General features: G+C 38.2%; 1 protein-coding gene across 7 annotated transcripts in view; it reads right to left on the bottom strand.

Annotated features, from left to right (window-relative positions):
• CCDC171 (coiled-coil domain containing 171) overlaps window positions 1–14,464 on the bottom strand; it is a 157,867-nt gene that overhangs the window by 131,885 nt on the left and 11,518 nt on the right. For 6 of the 7 annotated variants that reach the window (XR_011147782.1, XR_011147783.1, XR_011147785.1 and 3 more), the window contains 2 exons: window positions 13,697–13,878; window positions 8,594–8,740 (listed from right to left, as the gene is read on the bottom strand). Coding sequence is in view for 1 of the 7 variants with exons in the window: in XM_069002102.1 (XP_068858203.1) it covers window positions 8,594–8,740; window positions 13,697–13,878 (329 nt within the window). In the remaining 6 variants the exon portion in view is untranslated. The remainder of the gene's footprint in view (window positions 1–8,593; window positions 8,741–13,696; window positions 13,879–14,464) is intronic. The other variant, XR_011147787.1, reaches the window with a different exon arrangement.

Below are 14,464 nucleotides of genomic sequence, written 5' to 3'. Positions count from 1 at the left end.
ATCTTATTTTACCAGTCTATATACTATACCCAAAAGATCGGATGCTTAAAAGAGTTTGCAGAAAAGCTACATATGTGTATTGAGGAAGTCATGTAAATGCTCACTGTGGAGCAATAAATATTCTTTTTCCTCTGCTCTATGATTACCTTGCTGAAGCTCACAGTTCACCATAACTCTAGCAAATTTAAACAAAGTCAGATGCCAGCAAATCATTGAGAAATCAGTCAGAAAAAAACCCCAAACTTTATGAGAGATATCAAACCACCCACTACCACTTAAGCATGGCTAATCAATACAGAGTTATTAATAGAAAGAAATTCAGATTTGCTTAGACTGCTCTAAGGAAAAGAATCTTGGTATTTCAGTCTATCTGCACATCAGCCATAGAACTTGCACCTGGATTCGAAGCTGAGTCTGAAGACTCAGCTGGGAAGAACACAGCTGCAACAAAATGCCATATAGAAAATCTATTCTATTTTGCTGATGAAGGTTCAAACAGGCTCTACTTATATGCACTTCATTTCAGAGTGAGAAGCTGCATACTCCACCAGTGAGAACAATCTACTACACATTCCATGAGTAGAAGAAAAATGTCAGGGATGAGTCTAACCTGTAAAACCATGGTAAGAATTCCAAAAGGAGAAATGGGAAGGAGTTTTGTTTTCCTCTCTGACAAACAGAAAGACACTAGTATCAGAATCACGTTAGACAGGCAAAAGTCTTTGAATCAAATGAAAGATGAGAATCAGTATCCTTACTGAATCACATCTGAAAATTTTACATGATGCTTGTCTACACAAAAGAGGCTGTGTGAAAACAATCTAGAGCAAGCTTGCAGGCCACAGATATCCAGATCATAGGCTTTTATCTGGGAGTCAAATGGGAATACATTCTGGTTTAACATGGAAAGCCTATTGTCAGGTCCAAATCCATCTCAAAGATGGATCAAAAAGTGAGTTCTCCACTGATTACAAAGTGTTTGCTCATCCAACATGGAAAACATTGGTTATTCAAAAAGATTCAGTCCCTTTTAACTTTCATGTGCACCTAACAAGACACATGAAGGCAGACATCTTACTTAAAATAGCAGACACAAACTCATGGAATTTCTGAAGTTTCCTTAGATATTCAAGCTGATTGATTTCAGCTGTAATTTAAAGAACAAATCTGGGATCAGTTTCCATGATAGCACAGACAATTTCGACTTTTGAGATACACTAAATAAAACTGACTAAGAAAAATTCAATGCCAGTGTTTAAACTTGTGGGCAAACATGTATTAGGATTAATCTCTTAAGGTTCTGTCACTTTTTTCAGTGTCCCGTTGCATATCAATGCTAATGTGGTTTCTAGGAGACACTTTCTGCATACTTACAGTTTGCAGTGCCATTTTCCAAACTGTACTTTGTGGCTTCCACTTTTTTGTCCCTCACACTTGCCTGAAGTACTGCAATATTGTGAGTAGTGGTGCACTCCATACTGAAAGCCTTAATTTAGTACCTACATGATACATTGTGCAATACCACGTCTGCTGTTTGACATTTACATTTACATAAAAATTCCCTTTATCAGACAAGCAACTAGGAAAACAGTAAGGGAAAAGAAGTAAAAGACACATTTGCAACACTTATTAAGCTTAGATATAGCAATGGAAATAAGTTTTCTCTTTTCTGCTTCTATTTAAACCCCTTCTGCAAGATGGTTCAGTTATCAGGATACTTACACTTACCCAAGGCTTATGTCCAACCACTATGTGAAATGCTCAGCCAAGATAGTTTTAAGTGAAGAGGACACACATGTACCTCATATCTGGATCAGCATACAACCATTCTGTTTGTGTTTCCATATTCAGACTCAGATCTTTTTCCTACTTAAAAGCATTTCCCTATGGCTCATAGCTCAAACCAGGGGGTCTAAACACAACTGTGGGAGATGTGCTGACCACTTCCACCTAGTGTTAGAAACACTGATACCTCTTGATCATGGTAAGGTGGAGCCATCTCCTGTCCGGAAAATAAACAACCTTTTAGTAGCTATAAAGTTACTTAAATACAAATAATTCTTAACCACTGAAGTAAATGTTCTTTCAGCCTGACAATGTGGCTAAGCCTCACTATACACATTTCCTGTACTTAAAGTCTAGAGAAGCATGTCTCAGTGACAGAATAGCCATGCCTGACCTGCATGACACCGGATAAACAATTACACTGGCATGGGAGCTACATGATAAGCCAAATGCTTGACTTCAGGTTAAAGAAAGGGTAAAAACAACTAGGACTGCTGAACTGATATAGTTTGGTTGCCTTTGGATAAAGTCCAAGACCATTCCAATCTCCTACTGAGCTGCAGCTGGAGAAGCCATCTGAGCTGCACCCCCTTTCTAAAGTCCTTTATGGGAGAAAGATTACTCTTTTGGTTCTCATGCTCAGTAGATAGTAAAGACCTTAATAGTACATGAACTGACACTGTTACTCTATACATGCACATAGACAAGATTCATGTGACTTGTTGCTAACTCCTCGTGAGGGCTACATGAAACAGTTTTGAAATAACTTTGGTCTGAAAGTAAGATAAGACTACCCAGTCTCCAAACTGGACTTCAATAATACCATGACACAGGAGACTATGAAGAGGAAGCTCCTCTCTGAGAGGAAGTCCATTAGCATAGAATCATAGAATAGCTTGTGTGCAAAAAACTACTAAAGATCACCCTCCACTAAGCCACCTCACTCAAAGCCCCATCCAACCTGGCCTTGAACCCTGCGAGGGATGGGGAACCTACAGCTTCTACGGGCAGCTAGTTCCAGCGCCTCATCACCCTCACAGTAGAGAAATTCTTCATAATATCTAACCTAAACCTACTCTCAACTTAAAGCCATTCTCTCTTGTTCTATCACTATATGACCTTATAAGAAGTCTTTCTCCAGCTTTTTTGTAGGCTCCTTTTGGTACTGAAAGGCTGCTACAAGGTGTCCCCAGAGCCTTCTCTCCTCCAGACTGAACAGTCCCAACTCTCTCAACTGGTCTTTATTGGACAGATGCTCCAGTCCCCCAATCATCTTTGTGACTCTCCCTCCTGTTGGACCTCTGTTGGACTCGCTCCAACAGGTCCATGTACTTCTTATGTTGGGGACCCTATTACTGGATGCAGCACTGCAAGTGGGGTCTCACCAGGGCAGAGCAGAGGGGCAGAATCCCCACCCTCACCCTGCCAGCCATGCTGCTTTGGATGCGGCCCAGGATATGCAGGTGGGTCTCTGAGCTGCAAGTGCACACCACTGGGTCCTGTCCAGCCTCTCATCCACATCAGCACCCCTCAAGTCTTTCCCTACAGGGCTCCCACTCCATTCTCTGCCCAGCCTGTATTTGTGCTTCGGATTTCCCTGAGCCAGGTGCAGGACCCTGTACTTGGCCGTGCTGAACTTCATGAGGTTTGCACAGACTCACCTCTCAGGCCTGTCAAGGTTCCCCTGGATGGGATCCCTGCCCTCCAGCATGTCAACTGCACCACATAGTTCAATGTTGTCAGCAAATTTGCTGAGGGTGCACTTGATCCCACCATCTGTATCACTGACAAAGATGTTACACTAGTCCCAATACCAATCCCTGGTTGATGAATGCTTTCTACTTGGACATCAAGCCATCAACCACAATCCCTTGAGGGCAACCATCCAGCCAACTGTTTATGCTCCAAGTGTTCAGCCATCAAATCCATGTCTGTCCATTTTAGAGACAAGGATGTTGTACAGGACAGTGTCAAATACTTTGCAGAAGTCTTATGTCAGTGAGCTTGCCACTAGAGAAATACAACTTTGAAGCCACCACAGAGCTCACAGTACAAAAACAGTAATTCTAAGCAGTGCTTAGAATCCTCTAAGTACATAGTACTAAATATTTTTATCTAGAGGAAGTATACCTCTTTAGATAGATATAGAGATATAGAGATCTACATACACATATAAGTATACTACATTCTAAGCATGTAGTAAATAATATGTGACAGCCACAGCAGCTAGAATTCCTAGATGACAGTTATGCTTTGTGGAGACACTAGAAAGCAGATGATGAAGTAGGAGTGAGTTGTCAAGAAGTGTGTAGTCATAGATGACAAACAGTTTAACAGTCAGCTGACTGAGGAATGTGTCCTTTCCTGCGTTGCTTGGAGCTTTTGCAAGTCTTTCTGATGATAACCATAACTTACTTAACAGTGCAGTTCATAAAAAGAAAAAACCCAAAACGCACGTTTGCAGATTTGGGAGTTTAGTTTTGTTTTCAGTTGAGATCTAAGTTTCATCTTTCACTAACTTAGATGGAGTGAGAAATAAGCTCACAGCCTTCAAGTATTGCACATACATATACCTCATACAAATACAGATACTAACCATTCTCCAAGTCCTCTTTGCAGTCATCTCCTCATCATAGCAGCATTACCAAGCTAATACAAGCACACATGTTTAGCGCCACATGTCAATATACACACTGGACACAAGGGAAGTAGAAATGGCAATGTGAAAGCTAATGGAATAGTCTCTAAATGGAAACTAAAAGTCTGAGAAATACAACAATACACTCAGTCTCAGAAATTAAACAGACCAAATTATGGAACATTTTTCAGGCCTCATAAGAAAGACTTAAAAAATTTGAGAGACCTGAAGCTTCAGCTTACTAAGAGTTGGCAGCCTCAAACACATTAAAAAAAAATAATAGAAAATTATTGCATTTCTAGGAATAAGGCAGAGTTTGAAATTTATAAACTAATAATTTTGTTTCTTGTGGTAAAATCCACATTCTCATTGCAAAACCGCATTCCCACCCTTCTTTTTGGCTGCATATATCACAAGAAACACTATTTTTATATTAAAAGTTTTCTGTATTTCCCAAGAATCCTCATTAAAAATTGAGCTAAAGGCTAAAATAAAAGACACTGGTTCTGGAAAACTGATTATCATAAGTAGTATTATCTTGATGAGTTAAATAGCAATAGATCAGCAATTTATTTGGCTACTGATCTTCAGGCTAAAGAGGCAGAATGATATCTGAGGTTCTCAATTTCAATTTTTCTGGCACAGTGTATTTTCTACTTCAGAAGCACTCCAAGTCTATGCAACACATGGGTATCACTGGAAACTGGAAAGCTAGCAGATTAGACAGTGCAGCAACAGCTATGTTTCAACTGAAAAGTCCACAGAAACTTACCATTATTCTTTCTCTTAATTTCTAACTCTGGAAACTAGAAATTTCCTCTTTTCAACCATGATCAGAGTAATCATTGAGGGATAAAACCAGATGAATATTTGAAGAAAAAAAAATTAAAAAAAAACAAAATGGGGGGCAGGCAGGCTTTTTGCACACTCCTTTCTTTATGATAGTCTGTTGGATATAATTCTTCATACGAGTGTCATTGTACTACAAGAAAAAATTCTAACTTTAACATTTCTTTCCATTACCAAAACCCAAGTATTTTCCCATGGATTTCTCCCTTATGTCCAGCAGAGGGTAGCAAAAGAACAGATTTGTGAACTCCAGAGAATGTTCATCGCCATTGCACTTCAAGTAGTGCATAATAAAAGATTTTAAGATTGGGGTTTTAAGTAGAATTACACTACTCCTCACAAAATCACCTTAAGAATTGTTCTCATCACCAATAACTTAAGTATACATTTGGTAACCAAATGACCATTAACATGAGGTAGTCAGCATGGAAATTGAAGATACATATCCTATATCCATCAATTTCAATCTATAAGCTAAAAATTCTATTAAGAGATAAGAAAAATACAGAGCTACTTCATGAAAAAATGTAGACAGCTCTGTCTGGGGTGTACTACTTTAAGGCTTCTATATCGGAATGGAAATTCAGCTTGGATACTGATATTATGATGCGCTTAGTGGATGAAGGAAGTTATGGATGTTACATCTCTAGTCTTTAATAAAGGTTTTGATACCATTTCCCACAGCATACTCCTGGACAAACTTGCTGCTTATGGTGTGGACAGGTACACTGTTTGCTAGGCAAAGAACTAGCTAGATGGCCAGGCCCAGAGAGTGGTGGGACCGGAGGTACATCCGGCTGGCACTTGGTCACCAGTGAGGCTCCCCAAGGCTCAGAATCGGGGCCAGTCCTGTTTAATACCTTTACTGATGATCTGGATGAGGGGATTGAGTGCACCTGCGTTTGCAGATGACACCAAGCTGGGCTGCAGTGTTGATCTGCTGGAGGGTAGGAGGGCTCTGCAGAGGGAGCTAGAATAGCTGAAGAGATGGGCCAAGACCAGTGGGGATGACATTTAACAAGGCCAAGTGCTGAGTCCAGCACTTTGGCCACAACAACCCCAGGCAGTGCCACAAAGCTGGGGGCAGAGTGGCTGGAAAGCTGCTCAGCAGAAAAGGACCTGAGGGTGCTGGTGACAGTGGCTGAACATGAGCCAGGGTGTGCCCAGGTGGCCAAGAAGGCCAATGGTATCCTGGCCTGTGTCAGCAGTTGTGCAGCCAGCAGGACCAGGGAAGTTATTCCAGATAAGGGATTGTCCCCCTGCACCCAGCACTGGTGAGGACACACCTCAAATTCTGTGTTCAATTCTGGGCCCCTCAATTCAGGAAGAACATCAAGGTGCTGGAGTATGTCCAGAGAAGGGCAATGGAGCTAGGAAAGGGTCTGGAGCAGAAGTTCTGTGAGGAGTGGCTGATGGAGCTGGGGTTATTTAGCCTGGAGAAGAGGAGGCTCAGGGGAGACCTTATCATACTCTACAACTGCCTGATGGGAGGCTGCAGCCAGGTGGGGGTCAGTTTCCTTCCCCAAATAATAAGTGACAGAATGAGAGGAAATGGCCTCAACCTGTAACAGCGGAAGTTTAGACTGGATATGAGGAAAAAGTTCCTCATGGCAAGGGTTGCAAAGCATTGGAAGAGGCTTCCCAGGGAAGTGGTAGAATCACCATCTACAAGGTTATTGTAGGCCCTTTCCGATAATTACACACATGCAATTTACTTTTAAGATGGTATAGTGAGATGCAAGCTGACAATATGTATTGAAGTCTAATCTAGTTTGGGTTTTTTGATTCAAAGACTTGTGCTAATTTTCTTTAACTTTCAAATGCAAAAGGTTTCATCACATACTTTTCCTTAATCACTGCTTGAATAGTACCACAAGACTAATTTTTCTGTAGACTGAATATATTTTCTTACATTATTAAGATATTCAGAAAGTTAAAATAGTTTAACAAAAATTAAGAAGCAAAAAAAATATTTTATCTGATTGTGGTTAATAGGCAGCATTCCCTGATAAGATCATCATTAGGGTATAGCAATTGTACATTTTCAAGGAACTACGTGCTTTCTTTTCTTTCTTTTCAAATTTACACATGGTGGGTATTATTCAATCAAAATATTTAGAAAGATAAATTATTTACTGCCTTGCTCCTCCTCTTTTCAGCTTGTAACTTCTCTGTTAGTATATGAAAAGCCATGAAGTCACAAGAAGAGTCCTTATTCAAGTACTTGGAAGCAAAACTCTGTTTTTTAAAAGGGGTATTGGAACTCCACAGTATGCAACACTTTCCAACTGAAGGCAATTCCACCTAGGCCAGTAAGTGCAGCTCAAAATACATGACAATAGATTTCCTGTAGCATTCTTTGAGGGCACAAAGGTCTACCTTGTTGGTCAATAAGTCAGTGTTTTTAGTTGATGAGCTTTGATCTTCCCTGTAGGAATTTTCTTTTGTGCTTCATCTTTAATGCAGGACTCTACCTACCTAGAAATCAATGCTTAAAACATTTCTTTTGCCTTTAAGAGAAAAACAACAGAAAAAAAACACAGCTGAAAACTATGCCACTTGTTTCTTTAAGGTCTTTTAGAAGTGACAGTTCTTTTATTTTCATTGGAGAAAATATTTAAAGATGCATTTGGTAGAAAACATATATCAGGATAAAGAATTGTCCACTCACGATGCTTTTCTGCAATGACAAATGTTCTACCAAGAAAGTCTTGGTCCAGACTGTACATACAGATAACGTAACTACTACAAAGCCTGTAAGTGGATAAATAAAATATTGAAACTTAGGAGGAAACTAGCTGTTTAGTGTAAAGAGCATATTTACAAAGTCTCAACTCTCGAAGACTAGAGACTTCTCAACCATGGGTGTCACTCAACAGAGAGGAGAACTAAGCCTGCAGTAACTAATTCTAGATAGGAAGAGGCTGCTGTGAGACCATTGTCATCTTCCGATATTCTACTCCCTCACCTAGCACAACATCTGGCAATTTTTGCAGCTCCAGCAGATTCTCCACCAGAAATCCAATAGACCAAAAATATAAGAAGATAGACAAATTAAGACATTTCGATTTCCTAAAGCAAAGTTAGCCTTGTTTTCACACTTACATAAACCTTTTCCTATCTGCTGTTCAAACACAAGTCTCAAGCCAAGCTCATAATGTAAGTGGCATTCATCTGCTCAGCCTTTCCTGCAAAACAGATGTTCAATATTTTGTTCAAGTACTTAGAATTACAGCCTAACTGGAAGGTTCCATCCCTCAAAAATTAAATTGGTCAGTGTCAGTGCTGCTGAAACTAATAGCAATAGTCAAAAAGCCTTACTTCAAGTTCCTTTCTAAGTCTCTTCTCTCGTTCAGTGCTGCATTTAAGTTCATTGGCTTGGCTTCTCAGCACCTCATTACAGCCACTGTGTTCCACCTCCACATCTCTCAATTTCTTGCGCATATTTTGCAGTTCATTATTCAGCTCCTACAAAAAAAATAAGGCATTAAGAGTTATGTTTTCTAAGATAAAATATTATAGTAGAAGGATCAAAAGAGGAAAGACTGCATCAGAACAAGTTATTAAAATCTAATATGTCAGCACATGTGAACCATTTACCCAACAACAGATATGCTCTTCATTCACCACCAGGTAACATGTGTTGGCTCAAAACTCACTACGAACATGACCTTCTGCAGTAATACTAAAATCAGAGCCAATTCTCCGCAGGAAACCTTTCTCTAAAGGACTAAAAGGCTGCTCCTCCAATCTGTTCTCTCTCACAGCTCAATAGCAATGGTGGAGAGGGAAACAGTTAAGTGCATTTGATGAAATGATACACAGACAGAAGTTTTACTTTGTTATTATTTTAACTGTTAGAACTTCAAATCAAATAATCAGACATTTGTTGAAAGTTACTCCCATAGACTAAATATTCTTAATTTCTACTGTTCTGAGGACTTTTCTGTCTAGAAACTGAATTAAAAAATTAGCTACATGTACTATGAAGTTCTCATAAAGATAAAATAACTAAACTGTTCCCCACCACAATTTCTGCTTTTGGAAGTTGAACCAAGCTACAGCTGGTGTAATTACTAACACTATTGGACTCAGCAGCTCTATGGAGTTACTAACACAAAATCCTCATTCATGCCACACCAGACATGGTGTAAAGTAGCCAAATAATGAGCCCCCAGTAGCCTAGTGCATATTTAAGCTGGAGATTCCAGAAGACTCAAAAAAGCATAGCTTTGGTCTAGTGGACAGGAGTAAGCTTTTCCATAACTAGTATCAGAAACAAGCTACAAATCCAGTGACTTAGCTGGAGGACCTTTGGAGAGCCAATTACTTCCTGTGCAAAACACAGAAAGATTACCGTAAATCCTCCTGCTCATTTATTCCTATCGGTTATTGTGGCAAGAGACATTTTGTGAAAATAAACCAGTTGGTCTATAAATTCTGCTATTACTCTTACATCACATAATCTTTTTCCTGAAGATTACTAATCATAAGGCATCTGCAGAGCAGGGAGAAGAAGGAAAAGAAAATGAATTATTCATAAAGAATGATTCTTCAGACAATTGAAATTTGACAGAACCATGTTTATACATGAAGGTTAAAGACATATGAGTTTTTTCCGAAGTTTGGAAAATAAATTTTGGAAGTTATTAATGACTGACTGAAGGTAGAAAGTTTTGGCCACTTAAGCATGACAATAAGGGACTCATGACTCCCTTACTAACACCTAGTGCCACTCCATTATTATCAACTAGTAACTGAAAAATTTAATTTATTTTCTCGTTTTTCATGCAGAGGCACTATGACACAATTTTTTGGCCTTCTCTGAAAAGGTAACAAAGAGCATGCCTGTGAAACAAGTGAACTGAAAAATAGGAACCTCAGTAAACCAAAATACTGCAAAAACAGTCTACCTGGATATGGATTAAATTTAAGGTAATCCTCTAACTTTTCCTGTAATACTAGGACAATGAAGAGGTTTCTTCCCATCAGCATGGTAAAAAAATATTTTTACTCAAATTTACAACTACTCTCATCTTCTCCATATTGCAAAGATACAAAAATATTACTCTTCAGATTTATCTTCCACATATCAACAAAAGTGAGCTGTGAAAACTGCATACGAAACCAGTAATACATCATTTTCTGGAAAAATACTACTTCAAAATATTTTATGCTGGAAATGTAGTTAACACTAGCAGACAAAAACTGACATGAGTAATACATCAAGCATGTTAAACAAGTCAACATGACTTTCAGAACCTTGAAGTCTCTGAACTTTTCAGACATGGTATGACTGTGTCAGACTCTTCCAGCAGTTACCTGCACTTAGAAGGTTCAGAAAGAAACATACTTCACCATGCTAAAAAAAACCTCTATATATACATGTGTATCTACATGTCATATACACACTGACTGTACCTATTTGGTTATAAAAAACATGGCTGGTTGGATGGTTTAAAGCACGTATAAACAACACAATTCACCAATAGTCTAAGGAAAAACAGTGCTTCTGTGAACAAATATTGTATTTCTGACTGACCACAAGATGATGCTATTGCACTTACTATTGAACTTCAACATCTTTCACCATGCACCAAATGCTATGCTAAGCACACTCAATACAGCGAAGTACAAACCTTTCTCTGCTAGAAAGCAGAGAGGATTACTTTTCCTCCATATCAGAGACACATTTTAGTAGATTAAACTGACTTCATTTCTATGCCTACCTCAGCATTTTCATAGCCAAGTTCAGACTTGTAGTTCATGAAGTGCAGTTTTGGAACCGGCATTGGCCATACATGCTTAGAATCTTGCTTCTGTGTACGTATTAAGACTATTTTATTTAGCTTTCATCTCATAACTCAAAGTAACTATAAATTATTTAAAACAGGACTGTAAATACACAACACGAAAGACTGGAATGCATTTGAAGTTTTAGTTAACAAACCAAAACCCATCTGACATTTATATGCCAAGTTAAATCAGTTAAACTTTCAAACAACAACACAGTCAAGTCTAGCTTTAACATTTATGTATGTATTTTTTATTTCCCAGAATTTTGTAACTATATATGACTATAACTAGGGTGATGGGCAAAGGAATACTACAATAGCAAAGCAGGAAAATTGAACTATTTTCAAGTTAACTAAATTTGAAAATTTTACTATTCAAAGCACACTAGGAGTTGGCATCTAGTAGTGAATCACATTTAGTTCCGGAGTGAACAATTATATAGCTTTAGTACACTCTTCCAACCAAACTCCTGCTTCTACAAACCACCTTCCACTTCGGAATAAACATACATTGACAGAGAACACAACGACCCAAGCAATCCACTGTTCCTTTTGATCTGAGAATAAACGTCACTTCCAAGAGTAAAGAAAACCTCTTAAAACATCATGCTTTTCATACAGTATTAAATGCACTGAATGTACTTCTGAATACATTATAGAAAAGATGACAAGTCCATTCCAAACCCTTCCCAACTTAACTCAGTCTACTGTTAGCCAGAACACAGAGCCAAAGCTCCACTCTTAGCCTGCTTTACCCAGCAACTTAAAAACTGTGTCTAAGAATAAGTTTCCTCATAGCCTAAACCTAACCCTAGTTTTTTAAGCATTGACTTTGAAGGAAAACTGACTCATGTTTCTGTTGGTTTGAGAAGGACCTTAGGGTATCACCTGTCAAAGAGCTCATATATTTTTCTCTGAAACCTTCTCTTTCTTTTTTTTTTCTAAAGTATTCCTTTACAGTTCTCTCAATTAGTCTCTCGAAGTACTGTTCAACATAGCCACAAAATTACTGAGGGGGAATTTCCTTTTTACCCTTCATTCGGAGAAAATTCAAATCAGTGGGATCCTTTTCCACCATCTCCTGGTAATTAAGACAAGCAACACAGTGCAACTCCTTTTGCAGTCCATGCACAGAAACACTATTTATCCACACACTACCTGATTTCTACTAGAGGTATCATTATTGCACCACTCCTTCCAGATCTTGCCTTCAAACAGCTGAAGAGTCAGTACATAGTAGCTTTGCAATATACATAATTAAGGGATTGTCTCTGCCCTGTTTCTTCTGAGAGCTGCTCCTACAAGTGCCATATAGAATCTGACCAATAGCACCATAACATAGTACATCAATTAGTGGTTGTTAACAAACAGGTAAGTTTGCTGTCAGAATTCAGCTATCAAGCTGCCAGGCAAGGATTGTTTAGTGTCATTTTGGAAGACTGTTTGGTACTATCTCAGGCTTGGAGCTGACAGGATGGGAAGAAAGCAATTAGAAAATTTTCTACCGCTTGACCAATGCCCATCTCAACTGAGACAAGTTTGTCACATCCTAAAAGGGACTAGAAAGGAAGAAAATATATTAAAAAGTTAATCTTTTAGCAGCAATCTGTTCTCTGCGTACATCATGCAGTGCAAATGTCTATCAGCCTTAACAGAGTCTCTGCATACAGTCCATTTTATGAAGAATACATAAAATGGTGTGTATACAGCTGAATACATTTTGGTTTTTCCTCAAAATGGTATTCTCACATAGCTAAGATACAACATATGTAACTTGACATTTAAAAAGATTAAAGTCTAATTGAAGTACAGTGGAGTAATTGTTTGTGTCCCTGTGGAGCAAGTAAAAGTTAGGTATGTTCACTCAGCACTTCCACACCATAATGTTACATTATTTCTTCAAAACATATTTCAGTTTTGAATAGCTTGACTGTCTAAAAAAAGTGTAAAAACAAGCTTATACTTTTATTACTTTTTACACATTCGATACCTGAAGGATATATAAGCATCAGTATAAATCAGGAAATACAATGAAATTAATTACTAAAGAACAAAACCCCACAGTCTAAAACAGATTTTAAGACCATCTCTGAGTATTAGGTGATTTTTATCTAACCAAATGGCAGAATTTACAACAATGCTTATTTTTCATATGTGGTATGGAGTGAATTATTCAGACAATACACATGTACAATGCACAGCTGGAAATCCCATCATCCCTGCTCAGGTTCGCTGAAAGTATGTGGTCTTCATATTACACAAACTATTTTCATAGTCACAGGCTATTGGATGTCAGACTCGGGAAAGCAACAGGGAAATGGAATCAGTGGGCGTGAGGTGCCCCTGATTTTACTCAGTATTGCATGACAGTGCAAATGGACTGTGCACTGGTAACTTGATTTAGGCATTTACTATCAAAATCAGCCAGAACACATTTCATCCAAGCAAGAAAGACTTTGACACACCAAGTGTAACTTTATAAGGCTGCCTTCTTCAGAAATACTCTGCAGCATTTAGCTTCTTGGGGAATTTTTCCTAAATCAGAAAGACCTCAACCCACTATACACTTCACACTAAAAAAGTTCCAGCCATTATCTCATGCAACTTTCCAACTATTAATATACCATACCAGTAAAATCATTTCTACTTGGTTTCTTTCCTTAAGAAGGAATACATATTCATTGTTATAAATTCTGCTGATATCATCCTTCGCCCTTGCAAGTCTTTGCTGTTCTTCTTCCCACTTCTGTTGAGCATTATGAAATGTTTTCTCAGTCTCTGTCACTTTCTGCTGAAGGTTTTCATTGCATACTATTGTTTACAGAAAAAGAGAAAGAAAAAAATAAAAACCAAGTAGTACGGCAAAACATATCCAGAAAAAAAAACCCGAACACACAATAATCATCAGTTCTTCTGTATATTGTGGTACCCTGTGGAACACTGCAATATTCACATTCCAGCACTGGAGAGCACCATCTTCACTAAGAAGAAACTAGAAAATTTTATGTTCCTATTGCATGTTTCCCAAAAGAACATAGGAATGGTTGAGAGATTTTTAAAAATTAAAACACTTTTCTCTTGGAAAAGAATAAAAAACTTGAGATAACTCTTTGTGGGTCCCTTCCAAATCAGCATTTTCTATGATTCTGTGAAATGACATCTTTATAGAATGGAAGACTTATTTTCAGATTTCTACATTTTGCCAGTTTATTTCCAAATGTCATTTTTGATATAGATATTAGTCTGTACCAATTAAATTTGAGCTCAGCTTAAATGACCATAAAGATAGGCACCTGTTCCATGAAAGAGAGTATCAATAAACCTAAGACAGGTTGGGCTACCAAGCAAAGAGCTAGCTTTTCCAAGGAAAATTAACTGGTCCTTAACAGATTTAAAT

This window comes from Aphelocoma coerulescens (genome assembly GCF_041296385.1).
Source record: "Aphelocoma coerulescens isolate FSJ_1873_10779 chromosome Z unlocalized genomic scaffold, UR_Acoe_1.0 ChrZ, whole genome shotgun sequence".
Taxonomy (NCBI): Eukaryota; Metazoa; Chordata; class Aves; order Passeriformes; family Corvidae; genus Aphelocoma; species Aphelocoma coerulescens.
This window is presented reverse-complemented; position numbering and strand designations above follow the sequence as displayed.